The following is a 22,128-nucleotide window of genomic DNA, read 5'->3' on the forward strand; positions in this document are numbered from 1 at the left end:
GTGCTAGAGTAGTGCCTCTTTGAAGTGGACTGCTGGAACAAACTCCTCCTTTGCACAGTTGCACTCCTTTTTGGGCTATTTGGTGCCCTAGGCAATTGCATCTGTTGTCTATGCCTAAATCCAGACCTCCATACAGGGAATTTTTCTGATTTACTTAGGATAATTAATGTGAAGAGAACTATGACCCTCTGTGCAAAGGGATGAAGCCAGGACTCCATGAGATTGGTTGACCTGGACTGAGATGACGAGCTTTGAAACCCCTCCACCACAACCCCCAGCCTAGTCATTAATGCCAGAAAAATGCCTTTCAGGACATAAGCTACCTTTTTTTTTTAATTTTGATGAGTTGTACAGGGTAAATTTTCAATTAGTGTGAGCGGTTAAGGGCCCAAGTGGGATTTTTGATATCTTAAGTGTTTTATTTTGGGGGGTATGGGGGCGGCTTTGCGACGGGGAATGTTCCTGTCAACTTGCAGCACGTTAAATCTCTACAGGGCCCCCCCTCAATTACTATTTTCAACTAAAGGTGCTCAGTCCCATCTTCCTGGCAGCCGATTGGGGGGGGGCGACAGCGGTCATCCACATGCTCTCTGTGCACATTTGTATGCAAAGATGTATCATTTCCTTGCAAACTGAGCCTGGCAATGCTGGCCTGATATGTTATTAATAACTGCTCATCTATTATCTCGCACATACAGTGCTTGTATTTATAGCTGTCAATTGGAGCATTTTGGGGTAGGGAAGAGCCAATTCTTGGAAATCATCCAATAGAATCCCTCGAAACGTAGTTGGCGGGAAGCTTATTACTTGCACTAGGACATGCGCGAACAATAATTCGCAGCGCAACTTTCTGTGCGCATGCTCTTCTTTCTGGTCTCTGTTCGTGGCGAGAAAGGCGTTTCAATAAAGCTGCTCGATTGTATTTTTAAAGTCTCCTTTCTTTCCACCCTCGCCCAGATGACCTTGTCACGGAGGGGTTCGCGCAGGCGCAGGAAAAGCGCGGCAGTAAAAAAAAACAGGCTTACGCCCCTCGCCGGCAGCCGCTGACGTCTCTCGTACGTAAATCGCGATTGGTGGGTGAGGTGCGCGCGCGCTTATTAACGTTTTTAACCGTCGCGCCGGCTCCTCCCCCCCTCGGTTCCTTTGGTGGGTGGGTGCGTGCGCGCACGCGCTCATACCGGAAGCGCAGGGCGGAAGCGGAAACGCGGCGCGGGGCCGGCCCCGGGGAAGAGGGAGAAACCGAGAGAGAAAGAGAGGAGAAAAAAACCCCAAAATAAATCTAAGGGAGGGGTGCGCGCTGAAGGCCCCGGACTGGAGGAGGGACGTGACAGCTGCCACCAGATGCTCCTACGGGCGGAATAACGCGACGCCTCCCCCTTCTCTCCCCCCCCCCCTCCGCAAACACCGAGAGAGAGAAGAGGAGGCGGTGGGCACCGGTGAGAGACTGCACCCTACTTACTTCTCTGCTTGCAGCCTACTCGATTTTAACCCGGTTTTCTGTGGTAAATTAGTTCCCCGAAGTTTATTATGTAATAAAACAGTTTTTGTATTTCTACCTCGGGCAGCTGAACAGGCTAATCCGCCCTACTTTTCTGCCCCCCATGGATGCAGGGAGTTGTAGTTCTCACTCGTCTGGAAGTCGGGGGACAAAACCAGGCTCGGATCAGCCGGCCCTGTCCGGGGGGGCTTGGGGGTTAGTCGGCGAACCTTTTTTGTATTTTCTCTCTTGGTTGTCTTTTCAACTTTAGCTGGATGTGGCTTAGGACAGTTTTTCTGAGCTACTTTAAATCCCTGCCCCATTGATTGAATTGTAAGCCCCAGGGGGGCAGGGACACTCTCTCCTTTCCAAACTGGAGAATTGTAGATGAGTGACACCGCCCCCCCCCTTTTCTCTGCCTTTATTTCTCGGTATACTTTTTCTATTTTGTTTTTTTTTTAAAGTTGAGCTATGTGCTATGCGGAGAAGCAAATTGTTTTATTTGTACCAGCATCAAGTGCCCTTCAGTTAAAGCTGTAGTCCTCCCTGACTGTAACCAGTCTGATAAAGCAAGTGCACACTGGTCACTTGTTCCAGTATTAAAATGAAGCTGACGAGCAGATATGGATTAATCAGTTTGCATAGGGACGTCCTCCATGTCTGGGGTCCTGGGAGATTGTGGGTGCCCCTGTTGCACAGCCAGGTTATGTTCTTATTTAGATAATTGACAGGTCCAGTGTCTGCTTTTTGAGAGCAGATGTTACTAGAAACCTTTAGTATGGGTCCCCTTCCCCCTTATAAATCATGTCAGGAGGTCTTTGTGAGAATACCAGGGATGATGATGCTGGACCATGCAACAGTGTTATGTTCCATATTCAAAAGCCTTCTGGCCCTTTGTTGCCTTTCTTGAAGCAAATTAAAATAGTCTGCTATAACCTGCCTGCTGGAGAGATGTGCTGACTGGCTTTGCTTATTTTAGGAGTGCTGGCAATATATATAGCTAGCTTCGGTGCAACTGAAGACCCCAGCATGCTCTATTTTTGAGTGGATAGAGGTATTTTTGGTATGAATTAAAGGATGAAAACCAGTCCATGCTTTTCATTTCAACTAAATTTATTCCATGCGGCTGCTGCCTAGTTTACTTCTTCACCTCTGCTTTTTTTTCTTCTGCATGCTCACTTTCTGCGGAGGCATCTGGATCCAAACTGAAGGGTACAATATGGTCCTTTTCTTGTAGATGGCATCGGACAGTAAATGGAGTGGATTCTTGTCCGCTGGCTCAGAAAAGAACGCACACTCTGCTAATTTTAAACACGCGTGCATGACAACGACATTTATATGGCAGCATAAGAGATGCAGGCTGTAAGCCACAGTGACCACATGCAGGCAACCAAGAGGTGGTTCTTGGGTAGAGGTTTTCATCAATAGCGTGTCATTGTGGTTTGCTGACAGCCAAGTGGTGCCATTACCCAACTTGTCAGCAAGGCTGTTTTACTGCCACTAGTTTTAAGTTATGGCCTGCACACTGTTGCAGAGTGCCTTGTTTCCTTCTTATACTTTTAACATTAAGTGCCAATGTTTGTGGTTCAGTACACTTGCTTCTATGTTGGCCTGTTTGCCCGGCACTGTTTTCTCTTGTTGCTGGCCAGGAAGCTATAGTTGTCACAGCTAAGTTGTCTCTTTCTTTGTATTGATGTGAAGTCATGGGTCTCAGAAGGCTAGCTGCCCATTTCCTGGCTTGTTTGCCTTGGTGCAGTCTGACACTCCCTCTGCATTCAGCATGCTTAGATGCTCATTGGTATTGAGTAAACTCTGGGTTCTGTCTCAAAAGGTGATTTACTGGAGATCATTGGATCACATCCTTTGTTACTCGGAGCTGACTTTAATGCAACAACATTTTAAAAAGAAACCCCATCAGAGTTTGGGCCTTTTCAGAAATGTTTTTTGTTAGCAACAGCTTGACATGCCTGGCTTCCGAGTGGCATTTGTTCCTGGCTTAAGTTTCTCACTTTGTATTAGAATTGTTATTACCCTTTGGACACTGAAATGATAGGTGTGTCCTAACATCAGCCGTCTCACCCACCATGTATCAATTAACAAGCCACTGTGAAGCCACCTCGTTTTTTTGTTGTGTGAAGCTGCTCCCTAGGAGCAGCCATGTTCGGAAGAACATCTATGATGTCATGCATAATTGGGTCCAATTGGTTCATGTAGTATATCACGCAAAGCCCCTTAGCGTCGACAGTCTGTGCTATCATTTGTGAAACCCTCCCTGCAATGTGGCTCCTTCTGCAGGTGTAAAGGGATTGCAGATTTCAAAGTGTAAGATATTTATGAGCATGGATACTGTTAAACCGTCAAGTTAAATTGGATAATAGAATCAGAGCCATGCTGCCTATATTTCTCGCTCTGTACCTTGCATGTTTCAGCAGGGGAGGGCCAGCTTGCAGCCAGTGTGGGATGTCTCACCCCAGTCTTGCCCAATCTGGGAGAAAATACACCAGCTCGGTGTGCAAATATCTTATGAACTGGTGAGATCACAGATTTCTTAATCTTTTTTTTTGTATAGAATCAAACTGTAACTTCAGATGTTATGTTCCCAGTATATCTTGGAATTTAAAATATTTCTGGTGGCATATGTGACCCTGAGATCAAAGTAAGGAGTACAATTGCATTCGAATGGCCTGAAATCTAGTCAGACCTGCAGGAGAGCACAGGTACGAAATCATCCTTTGCTTCTAACCAGTTAACAATGGCTTTTAATCAGTTTTATTTTAGTAGTTGTATTGGAATTGCTGGTGCTTAAAATACAAGTTGAAAGTGGTGTTGTGGTCTCCCAAGGTAATCAAAGGTACTTTTTAATCTGTTTTGCTGTGTGGGACTTCTAGGAGTCTGGGTTTCCCCTTACAAGTTGTAATTCCTGGGGTGGGGGCTGATCTTTGGTCTTGTTGCATGTTTCCAAGGTGCTGCACAAGCTTCAGTTGTGTCCATCTTCTTATGATCGGTCTCAGAATTTTTAAACTTTATTCTGTGTTTACCTTAACTATTCCCTTGGAAAGTGGTTTGTAAAATGATAGGCTGTCCTCTAACAAAATGCCTGGGTTAAGAACCAAGGATGCTCAGCTGTGAGAAAAGGTAGCTATCAAGAAGATCAAGTATGAGGCCAAAGTAGGCTGCTAATAAGGGAAAAGGGGCATTGACCACAGGCCTAGAGGTCTTCCCTCATCTTCAGTTGCATGCTATCATGAGAGGTGCTCCACACAAGGTCTCCCTTTTACTGCCACCTCTTTCTGGCTCTCTGAAGAAAAAGAAAGTGTTCCAGATAGGCATATAAAGAACATAAGAGGTGCCTTACTGGGCCTTCAACGATCCTTCAAGCTCCGCATCCCGTCTCTGAAGCAAACAGTCTAGGTCTCTTGAAAGTACCTGGCAGATCCTGATGGGGAAATCCATTCCCTGTTCACCCCCAGCAGTAAGAAGTGGCATGCCCCACAATAAGCCATCGAGCTGAGAAGAGTTGAAGTCACATGATTTTGGGGGGGTTAAAGAAGTGTTTTGTGGACATTATGTCCTTGTTTATTTTCGGTTGAGCCTTGGTTGTTCTTTTAAAAAGTGTGTTCTTGAGGCCTTAGCCACCCTTGTGTCACTGCTATGCTTTTTTCAAGTTTAGTGCTGTTTTTCAGCATGTTAACGCCATGATGTTGCGTTCCATAGTCTGACAAACATCAAAGAGCTATTTCCCAATTGACAGTGGTGGCCGTGATATGGCTTTGATGTGCAGGGATACATTTGGTTGATGGGTGCCAGCTCTCTGCATCAGGTTGGAGATTCTGCTCCTATTGCTTCTCTTTCGAATGGGGCTAGCTCACACCTCACGCTGCTCTCCTGTCCGTCTACGTGCTTTCTCCTCTGCTCTGTCCTGCTTTATTTCAAGCTCAGAAGAATAGCTATGCCTATGGTGACTGACGTCCAGTAAGGTAAAGTATGTTTAGAGTACTGTAAATAGCTGATGCATGAAAAGGGGGGAAAAAAAAGCCCAGAGCAAACCTAGCAGCAGCAAGCAGATGTCTGAGCAAGGTTTTTACTGATTGATGAGACGGGCTTACAGGTCTTTGCCCTGTTCTTAGGGGCAGCCAAGTCAAGGCCACCCTGACCCATCATGCGAGAAGCTTTTTTAATGGGAAAACTTTGGTTTCTTCTGCGTTCAGGCAGACCAATCCACACTGGTGGGTTATGCACTCCTACTAGCAGATGGGGACTGAGGTTTATAATGTTTGGGGGGGGAGGGGGGTTGTGGCTGTATTTTCAGTACTGTAGAAGAGGTTTATTTGGTTTGCTGTTTTGTCAAAGATGCTTTTTCTGGAAATAACTAGATTTTAATGCCTTAAGGCTATCAATTCTGCTCATCCCCTCCAAGCACAAGCTGCTGTTCTGAATTTTGTGACTTTGTGATGGCTGACAATGCAAAACTGACTGGCTTAGACCATATTCCTCCCATGCAGGAAAGGCAGGCATGCCTTCCTGCCCCTATGCTTTGGGAGTGCCTAATGTTAACTCCTTGCTTTTCTGAACATACCCAAATTAGTCCAGACAAGTGGGTTTTGCCTCCCTACCAGCAAATGGAGTCAGAGAAACAAAACTTTGAGTCACTGCTACATAAGTGTCACCTGCTGTCCCCTCAGTATTTATCTGGCTTCAGCAGATAGAGGTGCAACCCTGCAGTCTGAGATTAAGAAAGGTAGAAATTGAAGTAGGAGCGTTGGGAGAATCTAAGGGGAGCAGGCTCTCTAAGGATAAGCACACTAGTAAGAAGGTGTTCCCGCTTCGAGCCTGGTTCAGGGATTCGAGGAGATTTCAGTCTGGTAGGACCATTTCCAAGGCATCTGTGAAGCCGATGGGCAACTGCCAGCAGTCCTTTCATGGAGGCTATAGAGGCTCCAGGGATGGTGCTGGTCAAGGGGCCGGTGGTGGAAAGTCAACACAAGGAAGCCAGGGTGTCTCACTCCTGCATATAAGCCGTAGGTGGCAGCTTGTTCAGCTCTTACTTGGAGTGGACCAGGATTACCTAGATGCTAGAGGTCATAAGACAGCTACACTCTCAAAGTTTTGTGCCCGGTTAGGGAACACTTTCTCGAGTCTCGCGTAGCAAGCGGGAGGCTGTGTGGTGGATGCTACAAAGGTTACTGGATCTACGTGCCATAATGCCCATGCTGCGGGAGGTACAAGGGCAGGGCAGGTACTCCATTAACTTCATGGTTCCCAAGAAGGAGGAGGGTCCCTTCCGTCCCATTTTTGACCTGTAGAAGGTGCACAGGGTCCTTTGGGTGCTACGTTTTTGTATGGAGACAATGCGCACGGTTGTAGCGGCAGTCTGCAAAGGAGAGTTCCTGGAGTCTGAGCTTAACAGAAGCATAGCTTCATGTTCTGATTCAGATGGACCGTCAGTTTCTTTGTTTCATAGTGCTGGATCAGCATTTTCAGTTTTGGGCTCACCCTTTCGGACTGGCAACAGCGCCACGAACCTTCACCAAGATGATGGTGGTGGCGGCGGCGGCTGCGGCCCTAGGCAAGGAAGGAGTTCTGGTTCATCCATACCTGGACGATTAGTTCATTCGAGCAAAGTCTGAGGGAGGAGTGCGAAAGGTAACTTCACCGGGTAATGAACACCTTGCAATCACGAGGTTGGGTCATAAATGTCAAAGAGCCATCTGGTTCCGACCCAGTCCTTGGAGTATCTGGGGGCTCTATTCGATACTAGGAAGGGCAGGGTGTTCTTTTCAGAAGACTGAGTAAGGAGGTTGCAGGCACAGGTGACAAGCTTGCTTTGTCTTACGTTGCCAACTGCTTTGGATTACTTTCAAATGCTCGGTTCCATGGTATCCATGTTAGATTTGATTCCATGGGCGATTGCGCTCATGAGACCTCTGCAGCACACTCTGTTGTCCAGGAGGGACCCGTTGGGTCAATATCATCTGCCGTTGCCCCTGCTGCAAGAATCCAGGTCTAGTCTCTATTGGTGGCTGTCTCAGCACAATGGACGTGAAAACCCCGGCCTGAGTGATGGTCACCACGGAACCAGGTTCACATGTTCTCGGAAAATGTGACAATGGTGGCGTACATCAACCGTCAAGGCGGGACGAATAGTTGGGCAGTAGCTCTGGAGGCACGGTGTTCATGTGGGTAGAGCTCCATCTCAAGGGCATAGCGGCCTTGCATGTCTCAGGGGTGGAAAACATACAGGCAGGCTTCCTCAGCAGGCAGAAATTGGACGCAGGGGAATGGGAGTTATCCCATGAGGCTTGGACCTGCATTTGTGCCTGGTGGGGTGTTCCCCCAGCTGGGCCTCATGGCGACACGGTTCAACGCAAAGACAGAGAGGTTTCTCGGTTGCAGAAGAGAGGTCTGTTCGGTGGGCCTGGAGGCTCTAGTGTGCCCTTGGCTGTCGGATCTTGCTGTACGTGTTCCTTCTTGGCCTCTGGTCGGTCGAATTCTGAGACGTATAGAGGCGCATCTTGGTTCCACTGTGTCCATGGTTTGCAGATCTGGTGCATCTGGTGGTGGTCAGATCCCTTCGGCTGGCTTATCTTCTAAAGTTGCCACATCAGGGGCCCATATTTTTGGATCAAGAGGATCACTTTTGTCTCGCGGCTTGGCTTTTGCGAGGTGGCGGCTGCGCCTGGAAAGTTATTCAGAACAGGTTATTTCCATGTTTCTCCAGGCTCGTCGACCTGCCACTTTGGCGTATATTCAGGTCTGGAGGGCGTTTTAGTCTTGGTGACTTCAGAGACAGGTGATTCCCCTCTCAGTGAAGGTTCCTCTCATCTTGAAATTTGTGCAACAGGGCTTATCTAAGGTTCTCACTTATAGTACCATTTGCGTTCAGGTGTTAGCTTTGGGCTCTCTCAGGGGCAAATGGCGAGACAGGTTCTTGGCCTCGTGTCCGGATGTGGTTCGTTTCTTAAGAGGTCAAACATTTGAAACTTACGGTCAGGAAGTTATGCTCAGTTTGGAGCCTTAATTTGGTCTTGTGAGTTTTGTGTGCAGCTGCATTTGAGTCTTTGAGGAGAGCAACGCTGAAGACTTTGACTCTAAAGGCAGTGTTCATGGTGGCCTTCTGTTCGGCCGGACAGGTTTCGGAGTTACAGGCTCTGTCTTGCAAGAATCCTGTGACGGGGTTTCCTTGCGGACAGTCCCTTCCTTTTGGTCTAAGGTGGTTAATCAATCTGAAGACCTTCCGGCTTTTCCAGAGGATTCCCCTAGGGGCAGGGATCTGCATCTTTTGGATGTGAGGAGAACTCTGTTGGCGTTATCTGGACCTGTCGAATAGTTCCGGTAATCTGATCACCTTTTTGTCCTGTATGGGGGCAGGAAGAAGGGAGAGAAGGCCTCTAAGGCTACCATTTCCTGTTGGGTGAAAGTGGCTATTTGCGTGGCTTATATTTGTAAGGGCTGTTAAGTTCCAGCGGGGCTGAAGGCACGCTCCAAAAGATCGCGAGCCACTTCCTGAGCAGAATGTCAGTTGCTGTCGCCTCAGGAGATTTGTAGGGCTGTGGTGTGGTCTGCATTGCATGATTTCATCAGACATTACCGCATGGACGTGAGGGCGCAGGGAGATGCATTCTTTGGTGAGAATGTTCTGTGTGCCGGTGTTTTGGGTTCACACCCAGTCTAGGGGTGCTTTTCTACATCCCACTTCTTTGGACTGATCTGGGTGTGTTCAGGAAAGGAAAATTGGTTCTTACCTGCTAATTTTTGTTCCTGTAATACCACAGATCAGTCCAGAGATCCATCCCGTCACTGCTGAAATACTGTTTTTTGCCAGCTGGTGGTTCAGGTTGGTTTGCCTTTCAGGGTATTTGGCCAGTTGTTGATCATGGTTTAGGGTTTTTCAGATTTAGTTTTTGGGAGTGTTTGGGCTCCGGTTTTTGGGGGGTTTCCAACCCTATAGTTTTCCCTGTTAGCTCAAGAAAGGGGTTTGGAGGTTACATCTTGGCTTGGGTACAGGTCAATACTGAGGGACTGTAGGTGACACACTGTTATGTAGCAGTGCCTCAAAGTTTTGTTTCTCTGCCTCCATCTGCTGGTAGGGAGGCAAAACCCACTTGTCTGGACTGATCTGTGTTTTTACGGAACGAAAATTAGCAGGTAAGAACCAATTTTCCTTTCTGTTTCTTTGACTAGTGGTAACGTTTTTGGAGTGGGGGTGCCTAAGTGTTTGACTCTGGGATCTGCTTCTCAGGTTTCTCACTGTGTAGAAGGATCTGAAGGTGGCTGCTGCTTCGAGAGAGAGCGTAATGTTTGTGACTGCACACTCAAATGTGGGTGGTTTCTGGTGATCTGGGAAAGAGATTCCTTCACGAGAATCCCTGCATTCTGTTTTCTGCTTGTATTCTAGGGTTGTGGGTGCTCCATCTGGTGTCTGATCCTCTCTTTCTCTCTGGCTGTTTGTAGTGAGCCATGTTCTGGAAGTTCGACCTGCACTCAAGCTCTCACGTGGATGTGCTGCTGGAGCGGGAGGATGTCACCCTCTTTGAGCTGCTGGATGAGGAGGACGTGCTGCAGGAGTGCAAGGTGGTGAACCGCAAGCTGGTGGACTTTCTGCTGCAGCCGCAGCACATGGAGGCCCTGGTCACCTGCATCACGCAGGAGCCGTCCGCTGATGTGGAGGAGAAGCTGCGCTATAAGTAAGAGGGAGAGAAAGGGTAGCCTTGCGCTTAGAGCATTGAAGCTCTTCTCCAGTACTGCTTCATTTCTAATTCCTGGCTCTGCCTCTCTCTAGGTACCCAAGTGTGTCGTGCGAGATTCTTACTGCTGATGTGTCTCAGATCAACGATGCACTGGGCGAGGATGAGGCATTGCTGAAGCGCCTCTATGGCTTCCTGCAGAGGCAGGATGGTCTGAACCCGCTGCTGGCCAGCTTTTTCAGCAAGGTGATGGGCATCCTGATCAACAGGAAGACTGAGCAGGTGAGTGAGTGTCCTGTCCCCCCACTTCCCCACCACTGCCTGCTGTTTTGGGATTAGCTTGGGAGCAAGTTAGTTGCGAGTTCCAGGCTCACTTTTTCATGCTTTGTGCTCGTGTCAGACTTTGCACTTGCTCTTGAGCGTGCAGTACCTAGGAATCTACACATGTTTAATCCAGAGTTCCTGTACATACGCAGATCAGTCCAGACTCCTGGGTTTTGCATCCCTGCCAGCAGATGGAGACAGAGAAAGTTTCACGGACACTACATAATCCAATATGCCACCTGCAGTCCCTCAGTATTTCTGTTTCCAGTAGATGGTGTAAAACCTGCAGTCTGGAGTGAAAAAAAAAATTATAAGAATAGCAGAGTGCTGGATCCTCCCAGGAAGTTGTGAGGTCTTGGAGGGGCCATCCTTCCTGGTTTGAGTAGGGGGTTGGTGACCCCTTTTTAGCTCGATCCTAGAGTCTGTGGGGTGGACAACTGGTGGTCCAGATCACTCATCCCCCACGAGGCAGCCTTGGGACCTGCCAATTGCTCTGCACTTTCAGCCCGGAGGAACGGGGAAGTATATCTTGTGTTTATTATTGCCAGGGCTAGGTTGCTGTTTGTGATATAAAGTTTGGTTTTTAAAAATAGCCTTATGTTTCTTTACTCGGAGCAGCCGAGTTTTTGCAGTTCATGTCGCAGCAGCGGTCAGCAGTTGCGTGGAGGGTCAGATCAAGGCTATGCTCAGACTTCCCCCTGGTGAATGTAGCAGTAGCGGTGCACAGCCCAGCCACGTGGCATGGCACACGGCAAAGGTTGATGCGCTTGTGGGAGGTCACGTTTGCGGCTCAATCTGGCAGGCCTGCGTTCTGGATGTCTTAAGGGGAGGTGTGTGGGGGTCTGCTACCGCTGCAGTTAGATCCGCAAAGGTCTCCCGGGTGTTTAGGCCTCCCGCAGAGGGGTCTGTTAGCGTGGGAATGGTGGCCATATTTGCTGGTTCAGCAGGGCTTTCTGCTTCAGTGGGGGGAGGACACTGGGTCCCCATCACGGCTGTTTCCCGCTGTTGCTTTCTCAGGGACCGGGGAGGCTTTGAGGGGGTGTGTTTTCCCCTGGGCATGGGAGACTTGGACCAGGACGATTTCCCTTTTGGATGTGCATTAAAATGGGCCTCAGGCTTTCTCCAGAATTTTTTTTATGCACAGGGCGTATTTAGCAAAGCGATTTATCAGGGGATAATCATAGTTCTCCCAGGACAAGCAGGATGGTAGTCCTCACATATGGGTGATGTCATTAGGCGGAGCCCTATTACGGAACACTGAGCATGCCCAGCATGCTATGATCCCTGTGTCCACAGGGGTCTCCCTTCAGTCTTTTTTTTTTTTCTTCGCTGCAGTTTGACTCTCGTTTAGGAGCTCTGTGAGATTTTTTTCTCACAACTTTTCCTCACGGAATAACTTGAAGTTTTACTTCATAAATAATTTCCCTACACGGGTCTCCCTTCGCGTACATTTTCATCGACACTGTGAGTACTATTCTGTGTTCTCCGGTCGATTCCTGTCCCCTCACTGACTGTTCCCCCGGGTTACCAACCGTTTTGCGGCCCTATTTTTTTCTCTCCCATCACACTTTGTCCGCCCCACGATGCCAGTGGGTTTCCTTGCTGCAATCTTCCACCAGGTCCATCAAGGCTAGAGGGATTGGGTCGTCCACAGTCCCATTGATGCTGTGAAGGCTGCCATCAATCCTGTCGCGGCCACCATCGATGCCCTCGACGCCGCTCTCGATACTGTCGAAGCTGCCATCGATGCCTCAGTGCCCTTGGCTAACGAAAACACTCCATACTTCGGGACCTCAACCGGAGCCCCCGTGTAATCCTTGGGCGAAAAACAACGCCAGGAGCAGTAGAGGTACAGTGACCGTCACCGATGCCATCCAGGACAGCAGTGGCATCTTCCTCGGTGCTGGAGAATGACCGGGCCGAGCACTGAGGGAAACATCGTCGCCAGCACTGACAGGGTTCCACATTCGGTGCTGGCACCGATACCGCATCAATGTTCATCGAGCCAGTTGCGAAGCGGGCCCGGGTACAAGAGTCTCCATGCTCCTCTGCACCCGAGGCACTGAGGCGTTCCCTACCGACACTGGTGCCGGGTACTGAACCACCACAGATCCATGTGGAAGTGCCAGTAACGCCTAGCCTGCCTCCCCCTGTAGCTGTGTTACCTATACCAACTTCCAGGCAGGAGCTGGACATCCTTGTCCGCCAGGCTGTCCTCTGCCTTCCGGAATCTACATCCTCAATTGATGCCGGCCCCCATACCGGCACCAACACCTGAGCCTTCGATATTCGCACCGCCTCGCTGCCCTCATCTGTACCCTACCAATGACAGCTTGTCATCGACGCCGACTCGTCCTGAGCCTCCATGGGCCCCTATGCCTATCCCGGGATCCTCGAAGGGCGATGGGGACTCTAATCTGCTTCGGCACCTAAACCAATCTCCTCTCAGCCTTCTCCACCAGAAGAGTGGAGACGATCCCTCCAAATGACATCTCATTTGCCACTTTTGTAAAGGAAATGTCTGAAACCATCCCTTTCGACCTGGTCACTAAAGAGGACCAGAAGATTTCGGGAGGCTCTAGGTCGTAAAATCTTCCAGGGATCCATGTTGGTGTCACACATTGTTGTTTACCAGCTATGTTTGACACAACACTGAGGGAACCTCACTGTCATCAACATGAAGTTCGAACAACATGTGATTGCTTCGATACGTCCTCCCATTGCCAGCCACAGGACTCTGTGCTAGATGGTGAACCTGGCTTATGGCCCCTGATTTATGGCCCGAAGACAAAGATAAGCTAGCTGATCTGCCATGCACTGCAGATCATCTCTTCATGCACAAGGTCCAGCAGACATTGGCTCAATTGCCAGACCACCACGAGACCCTGCGACAGCTCTCTACATTTCTTGCAAATCCTCCCTCCTCGGCTAGAAAACCAGTGAAGAGGGATGCTAGAAGGACCTTTTACAGCTCACACAAGTATTATTCAGCTCCCGCGTGAGACCAACCAGTCCACTTCAAAAAGCACGTACACGTCAACAACTGATGTCCAGATAACACCAGCTCTGCCAGTCGGGCAGGCTTCTGGATTTAGAAACCTTGCCATAGAGCAGAACGATCCATCCTACCGGAGACCAGGGCTCGGGACACCGTTCCCCGGACACAGAAAGGCAGAGGATCATAATCCCGCTATTTCCTACTTCCAAGGAAAACAGGCGACCTCCGCCCATCCTGGACCTCAGAAATCTCAACAAATTTCTTCAGAAAGAAAAGTTCAGTATGGTGTCTCTCCTATGGCCAGACTAGCCATGGGGAAAAACTCAGTGCACTTTAAAATGCAGTGGCTCTAAGCTGTTTAATCATTTTTATTCCTAATCCATGTCACCAATCCAGTAACCAATTCCTCAGGTGACCTTGGCCACGGTCGCATCCAACTTGGTTTGGGGAGCTTGTATTAACAACCTCCAAACCCAAGATGTTTAGACTCCGCTCAATGAACAGTCTCACATCAACTTCCTGGAGCTTCGAGCCATATGCTATGCCCTTCATGCCTTCAAACACTTCCTCTCACACAAAACTGTGTGCATACAGACAGACAACATAGTGGCAATGTGGTACTCGAACAAGCAGGGATGCACAGGCTCTTATCGGCTCTGCCAGGAAGCCGTGCAGATCTGGGCCTGGGCCCTTGCACGCGCTGTGCATCTCCGGGCCACTTATCTAACAGGCATCCCGAATGTACTAGCAAACTGTCTCCATCCCCACGAGTGGTCTCTGAACCCATGTGTAGCGAGCAAAATCTTCTAGCGCTGAGGTCAACCAACCATCGACCTCTTTGTGTCCGAATTGAACCACAAAGTGGACGGATTCTGCTCCCTAAACAGGCAACGACACGCATTAGCCATGGACGCCTTTGCTGGCCCCTGGAACAAAGGCCTCCTATATACATCTCCTCCGATACCACTCATAGCCAAAAAACTCTCGTGAAGCTACAGCAGGACAGGGGTTTAATGATTCTCATACCCCCGTACTGGCCTCGACAAGTATGCTTCCCCATACGTCTCGACCTATCAATCCAGGAACCAATTCGCCTATCCCCACAGCTCAATCTCATAACACGAAATCACGGCAAATTATACCATCCAAACCTTCAAATCTTTTCACTAATGTTTTTCAGGTACTTGTAGCTTCACAAAAACCTTCCACACGTAAATCTTACCATTCGCAATGGACAGGATTTACCAAATGGTGTATACAAAAAGGTATTGGCCCCTTTTCCTGCCCCACTTCATCTCTATTAGGCTACAATAGGGTACCTTTTGGATTCTGGTCTCGGACATCTTCTGCACAGGTACACCTCAGTGCCATTTCCGCGTACCACCAGGGAGTAGGGGATGCCCTGATAGTGGCTCAATCCCTTATGAGTCTGCTTATGATGGGCTTTCTACAACTTAAGCCTCCTCTACGATCACCGGTTACGGAATGGGACCTAAATGTGCTCACAAGGCTCATGTGTTCCCCGTTTGAGGCTTTGCATTCCTATGACATTAAAAATTCTAACATGGAAATTTCTTTTCCTCGTAGCCATTACATCTGCTAAAAGGGTGAGTGAGTTGCATGTCCTTGTTGCATACTCACCCTACACTGTGGTCCTCCGTACTCACCCTAAATTTCTTCCTAAGGTGGTCACAGTCTTTCCCCTTACTCAGTCTATAGTTTGCCCACTCTTTTTCCAAGGCCTCACTCTCACCAGGGCGAGAGGTTTCTGCACACTTTGGACTGTAAGCGTGCACTTGCATTCTATCTAGACTGCACTGCAGTCCATAGGAAATCTACCCATCTATTTGTTTCTTTTGACAAAAACAAGCTGGGAGATGCAGTGGGCAAACACTCTCCAACTGGCTAGCAGACAGTATCGAATTCTGCTATGAGGAAGCAGGCCTTCCTCTCCAGGAGTGAGTGAAAGCACATTTTGTAAGGGCCATGGCAACGTAGGTAGCACACTATATTGTTCGGTACCAATTGCTGACATCTGCTAGGCTGCGACATGGAGCTCTCTTCACATATTCGCAGCCCACTACTGCTTAAATAAGGAAGGCCTTCAAGACTCTGCCTTTGGACAATCTGTCTTGAAAACGTTTTTCCATTATAATGCCCAACTCCTTCCACAACCACCTGTTGTGATTTCAGGCTGCCTCATCATTGCCAATAGCATCCCAATTATTGTGCCTATTGCACGAGTTGTCTGCTGAGGGCCTGTTGTAATATGTCAGCCTGTAGCTTGCTAATCACCCATATGTGAGGACTACCATCCTGCTTGTCCTGGGAGAAAGAGTTGCTTACCTGTAACAGGTGTTCTCCCAGGACAGCAGGATGTAATCCTCACGAAACCTACCCGCCACCCCATGGAGTTGGGTCCGCTTACGTTTTGTTGTTTTATTTTTCGCTCACACTTTTTTGCTTCAAATGAGACTGAAGGGAGATCCCTGTGGACACAGGGATCATGGTATGCTCAGTGTTCCGTAATAGGGCTCTGCCTAATGACATCACCCATATGTGAGGACTACATCCTGCTGTCCTGGGAGAACACCTGTTACAGGTAAGCAACTCTGCTTTCCCAGTCTGAGAGGAACTCTGGCCATTGCCACCTGTGCTTCAGGAGCTGAGGATCAAGGTGTCGCGGGAGGAGTCTGACCTGGAGGGAGCCCATCCTGTGTTAGGTTTGTGTGGTTCAACTAAAGCATTCCCCTTTCATAAGTCAGTGAAAAATCTGGTAGATCGGGAGTGGGGAATTCCGGAGTCTGGTTTACGGGTTGGCGAAGCTTTATCAGTTACCGGAAGAGATGACTGAGCCTTTAGTACTCCCTAAGGTCAACGGTTCCGTGTCTGGTGTCGCTGAGAAGACCACAATGCCAGTAGTTGGATCAGCTGCTCTGTGGGACATGCAAGATTGCATGCTGGAGCTTCACCTCAAGGATTTTTGAGGTGTCAGCCCTGAGTATACCAGCAGAAGTTTGCAGCAGTTTTATGTAGAGGGCTTCTCTGCATTGGGTTCAGCAGTTTCAGGAGATGCAGGCTGGGTCAGGTCCGGCAGCGCAGCAGGCTGAATGTTTGGAGGTGGCTGTAGTGTATGGGGCTGATCCAGACATCTTCAAGGATTATGATGTCTACATGTGGAAAGATAATTTTAGACAGCTAGATCTCCAGAAGACTTTATACTGTGAATAAGAATATAAGAAATTGCCACACTGGATCAGACCAAGGGTCCATCAAGCCCAGCATCCTGTTTCCAACAATGGCCAATTCAGGCTACAAGTACCTGGCAAGTACTGTGGATCAGAACAGGTTCTAATGATTATGAATCAACATATTACATGTGATTTGAGTGCAAGGATTGTGTAAAGGCATGACACTATCACCATTTGTTCCCTGCATTTCTGAGACATTCTGGCAACAGTGAGCTTATAAAGAGCTGGGATGGCCCCAAGGAACATCTGATATCTCTGGGGACATCAAAGACTAAGACATTGGTATTTATTACCTGAGAAGACCAAATGCTAAAGACTAGTACCCATACCAATGAGCTGCTGATAAGTTAAACAGTTGGTGTCCTTTACCAAATGGAAGATCAAAGGACTGGTATTGACATGCCTTTGAAACGTCTAACTTGCAAAGCATTTGCTTATTTTAGTTGTATGAGCTGAGAGGAACACAGAGCAAGTCATTCTTCAGAGTCCTCCAGATTTCCTATAAACACTGGCTTATATAGGAAAAGGAGGGCATATAAGGGAGGTGTTCTTCTGTTTTTGTTCTTTATTATTGTTTAATACTCTATCTTTGTCTCCTATTTACCTGTATTGGTTTATTTACAGCTTACTATGATACTGTATTCAGTGTTGATATTACTTTGCTGATTTATTATCCATATATTTGCAACATTTAGTAAACTAGGTTCCTGAACATACCCAGATCAGTCCAGAGAAGTGGGTTGTGTATCCCTACCAGCAGGTGGAGTCAGAGAGCAAAACTGTGGGCACTGCTATATATATGAGTGCCACCTGCAGTCCCTCAGTATTTCTCTGACTCCAGCAGGTGGTAGAGGTGCACGCCTGCATTCTTAGTTATTTTTTCAGTGTAGTTAAAAAATTTTGGGTTTTTCTTTTTCCTTCTCCTTTGCTTCCTGAGGTGTTAGGCACCTTCGTGAGCCATCCCTCAGTGGAAGCCGGGCGTCTGAGGGGTTGGACACCCCTGACTGCATTTCGCCCGCTCCGACTCTGAGTACAGGCCAGGAGCTCCTCGTCTACCTACCCCCCGAAGCTGCTCCCTCGACCCCTGTTTGGGCTGGCTCCATAAGTTAGTTAAGTAAAGATAGTTTAAAAAAACAAACAGATTTTCTTCAGTGCTATCGGGGAGCGTGTGAGTGTCTGAGCTTCATTTTCCTTCCACTCCTGGGGCCCCGGGTTGTTTGTGAAGCGAGTGAGTAAGTGCGCCGGATCTGGGCCACGTTTTCAGCACCCGTTGGGCTGAACACCGCAGTTACTGCGGCGGAGGTCTTGTTTATTTTTTTTCCTGCTCCACTGGCAGCTTGCGTGGCTGACTGCCTGAGGCCTCACTTCTCACATTTTTTCTCACCGCATGGCTGCACGGTTCGGCATGGCGCCGCGCATGTGGCGTGCGCGGGCAGGCATTAGACTCAGATTTTTTTTGCCCTGACTGCGTCTCCGGATTAGAAGGCTCATCGGGGCCGGCCCCTGCCCCGCAAGGGGGGGGGGGTGACTCGCGTCGCGGATTGCGGGAGGAGGATTCCCCTCCCGTTTTGGCCCCCATGGGAGAGGCTCCAGTTTTGAGGGCTGGGGAACCGGCACCTCAGGACCCCCTGGATGGGGGAGCGGACCCAGAGGAGTTTTCCCCAGAGTTTATCTTATTGATGCATCAGGCCTTTCTAGCACGTAGGCTAGCCTCACTTAAAAGACCCGGGCGGGCGGAGGACCCCGTCGAACCTCCCCTGAAGCAGGGTTGGTCCGCAGCCACTCAACACCGGCCGGTTGCCCGCCCTTGGCCGGGGATGACTGTCTCAAGGGCCCTCAAGATCCAGGCTTTGGGTTAGGGTCGGCGCCGGCCCCAGGTCTGGGGTCAGGACCGGCGCCGGGTGCAGATCAGAACCAGAATCCTGATTTGGTGGGCACGGACATGGATGATCCTGATGGGGGCGACACCCCCCCCTCCGGTGGAGGGAGATGATCCCAGTGTGGTCCGATTGTTTAAACGAGATGAGCTACGTCCGCTTATTCCCCAGGTTCTGGGCCTTAAGATTTCTCAGGAGGAATCAGCTAGTGAAGGGGTTAATCCGGTCCTCGATGGGATACGGGGCCCAACAACCTCTTTCCCTCTGCCTAAGAAGGTCCACAAGCTACTGACCCTCGATAGGGATGCTCCGGATGCGGGTTTAAAGGTGGGTAGGGCTATGGGAAAGCTCTATCCGCTGTCGTCGGATGTTCTGGATCTGCTGAAGATTCCGAAGGTGGACGCGGCTGTCTCTGCGGTCACATACCCGTAGCTGGATCTGCCGCTTTAAAAGACGTGCAAGACCACAAGCTGGAGATCCAGTTAAAGCGAGTCTTTGAGGTGGCCGCTTTGAGCCTGCGAGCGGCAGTCTGCACTAGTCTTATGCAGAAGGCGTGTCTGTGCTGGGTCCAGGAGGCTGATGCCAATGTTGGTGACACCGGTGGTGGTGTGCTGCAGGTTGCCCGTTTGGAAGTGGGCATTGTGTATGGAGCGGATGCGCTCTACGATCTCGTTCGGACCTCGGCTCGGTCCATGGTATCCGTGGTGGCAGCTCATCGTCTTCTCTGGTTGCGGAATTGAGCAGCGGACTTGTCCTCAAAATCCCAACTTTGTAACCTTCCCTTCAAGGGCAGACTTCTCTTCGGGCAGGAGTTGGATCAGCTGGTCAAGCTGCTCGGGGAATCCGAGGGCAATAGATTGCCAGAGGATAAAAAAACTTCCAAGAGAGTTTTTCCCCCTTGAGCTCGTTTTCGGGATTCTCGCCATTTTCGATCTGGCAGATATTCCGCTCCATCTGGTACTAAGCAAGCGCCGGGACGCCAGCAGTCCTTTCGCGGTGGTTGCTGCTCCGGTAGGGACTCTGGTCACTTTGGGGTGGGAAGCAGTAAACCCGCCCAATGAAGCCACGAGCACCCATTCAGTCGTTGAAGCTGTCGGCAGATTATCCAGCTTTTACACGGAATTGGCAAGAATTACCTCAGACCGCTGGGTGTTGGAGGTGATCAGAGACTGTTACGCCCTGGAGTTCTCGCATCCAGTTCGAGAGGTGTTCATGGAGTCCAGTGTGGTGTCTCGCAGCAAACGCGTTGCGGTACAGGATACCCTGCAACGGCTGCTCGAGCTCAGAGCCATTGTCCCGGTTCCGGAAGCATAGCAGGGACGGTACTCTCTTTACTTCATGGTTCCCAAAAAGGGCATGTTTCATCCCATCCTCGATCTGCAGGTCAACCGTTGCCTGCGTGTCCTTCATTTTCATATGGAAACCCTGCAGACAGTGATGGCGGTGCGAAAAGGAGAGTTTCTAGCCTCTCTGGATCTCACGGAGGCGTATCTTCATATTCCAATCCGGTTGAATCACCAGAGGTTCCTGCGCTTCAAGGTCTTGGGGCAGCACTTCCAATTTCAAGCCCTCCTGTTTGGTCTCGCAACAGCTCCTCGGACTTTCACCTAGGTGATGGTGGTAGCAGCCTTTCTTTGCAAGGAGGGGATTTTAGTCCATCTTATCTGGACGACTGGTTGATTCGCACCAAGTCTCGGGAGGATTGCGAGAGGTCAATACGCATGGTGATGGTCACCTTACAGTTGCTCGGGTGGGTCATCAATCTGCAGAAAAGTCACCTGGTACCCACCCAGGAGCTGGTTTCCTTGGGAGCGCAATTCGATACCTTGCGAGGCAAGGTGTTTCTTGCGGAGGACCATCTGATAAAGTTACAAGATCAGATCCACGCTCTGCTGTGGAGGAAGAATCCCACAGTATGGCATCTGCAGGTCCTGGGCTCCATGGCTTCCACCTTGGAGTTAGTTTCCTGGGCGTTCGCTCATGACTGTTACGTGTGCTTTTGTCACGCTGGAGTCCAGTGTCGGAACTATTTATTTATTTATTTTTAAAACTTTTCTATACCGTCGTTAAGTTAGATAACCGTCACAATGGTTTACAGCAAGGCACGATGATAAAAATGTGAGTGGTATAGATTACAAATTAATCATGTGCCATCATAGTGCGGTAACAATTCATTTCAATAAACTGTGTGCAAATTAAGCTTGTCTGTTGGGAACATATTAAGCGGATTGAATTTAACAATGTGCAATTCCACCTTCCAATGCTGCTGCTTCCCGAGTCCAGACTCAGTCTGTTGTGGTGGCTATTGTGTGACAATCTGGGCCGGGGAGTGGATTTGGAACCTCCGAATTGGCTGATAGTCTCCAACGATACCAGCCTGTCCGGCTGGGGAGCGGTATGTGCAAACAAATCCACCCAAGGGCTCTTGTCGCCGACGGAGGGGTCCTGGTCCATCAACCAACTCGAGACAAGAGCGATACAGCTAGCTCTACAAGCGTTTCTACCCTGGCTTCGAGACAGAATGGTTCGAGTGTTCTCCGACAATGCGACAACGGTGGCTTACATCAACCGGCAAGGAGGGACAAGAAGTCCCACGGTGGCGCTTGAGGTGCGCCTCCTGTTTGCCTGGGCGGAATGCCATCTCAAGGGAATCGCAGCTTCTCACGTCGCAGGAGTGGAGAATATGCAGGCCGATCCAGGGGAGTGGGAACTGTCTCGTGACGCATGTAACCTCATTTGTGCCAGGTGGGGCGTGCCGCAGTTGGATCTGATGGCAACCAGGGCGAATACGAAGACTGAATGATTATTCAGCCATCTGCAAGAGCAGGGCTCGGTGGGTCTCGACGCACTGTGGTGTGCTTCTGGCCCACGGGAATTCTTCTGTACGCCTTTCCTCCTTGGCCCCTCATCGGCCGGATTCTCCGTTGCATAGAAATCCATCCGGGCAGGGTGGTGCTAGTGGCACCGGAGTGGCCGCGTCGCCCATGGGTCGCAGATCTGGAGGGTCCTTTACAGCTGGCTCATCTGCCGCATCTCCTTTGGCAGGGACCCATATTTTTGGATCGGGAGGATCACTTCTCTCTCGCGGCTTGGCGTTTGAGAGGCGACGTTTATGCTTGAAGGGTTATTCTGAACAGGTCATTTCCACTCTCCTTCAGGCGAGGCGCCTGGCCACTTCTATGGCCTATGTTAGAGTCTGGAAGCTGTTTGAGTCGTGGTGCCACCAATGTTCCTGCAATCCGTTAACTGAGAATGTTCCACAGGTGCTGGAATTTCTACAGCAGGGGCTCGCTAAAGGTTTAGCGTTCAGTTCCCTTCGGGTTCAAGTCGCGGCTCTGGGTGCCTTGCGGGGACGTGTTAATGGTGTTTCACTGGCAGTTCATCTGGATATTTCTCGGTTTCTCAAGGGGGTCAAACATCTCCGTCCTCCTGTCCGTCCTCTGTGCCCAGATTGGAGTTTGAACCTAGTGCTTCGTGTTCTCTGCGGAGCCCCCTTTGAGCCTATCCGAAGGGCGTC

General features: G+C 49.6%; 1 protein-coding gene across 5 annotated transcripts in view; it reads left to right on the forward strand.

Annotated features, from left to right (window-relative positions):
* The first annotated feature begins 1,085 nt into the window (after positions 1-1,085).
* Positions 1,086-22,128, forward strand: part of PPP6R1 (protein phosphatase 6 regulatory subunit 1) — a 65,929-nt gene continuing 44,886 nt past the window's right edge. The window contains exons 1-3 of one of the 5 annotated variants that reach the window (XM_029584215.1): positions 1,086-1,436; positions 9,929-10,161; positions 10,257-10,443. In XM_029584215.1, the coding sequence (XP_029440075.1) occupies positions 9,935-10,161; positions 10,257-10,443 (414 nt within the window). In that variant the 5' untranslated portion in view covers positions 1,086-1,436; positions 9,929-9,934. Of the gene's footprint in view, positions 1,437-1,480; positions 1,503-9,928; positions 10,162-10,256; positions 10,444-22,128 lie in introns of those variants that run through there. The other 4 variants (XM_029584211.1, XM_029584213.1, XM_029584214.1 and 1 more) reach the window with 4 other exon arrangements.

Source organism: Rhinatrema bivittatum, chromosome 19 (genome assembly GCF_901001135.1).
Source record: "Rhinatrema bivittatum chromosome 19, aRhiBiv1.1, whole genome shotgun sequence".
NCBI classification, from domain to species: Eukaryota; Metazoa; Chordata; class Amphibia; order Gymnophiona; family Rhinatrematidae; genus Rhinatrema; species Rhinatrema bivittatum.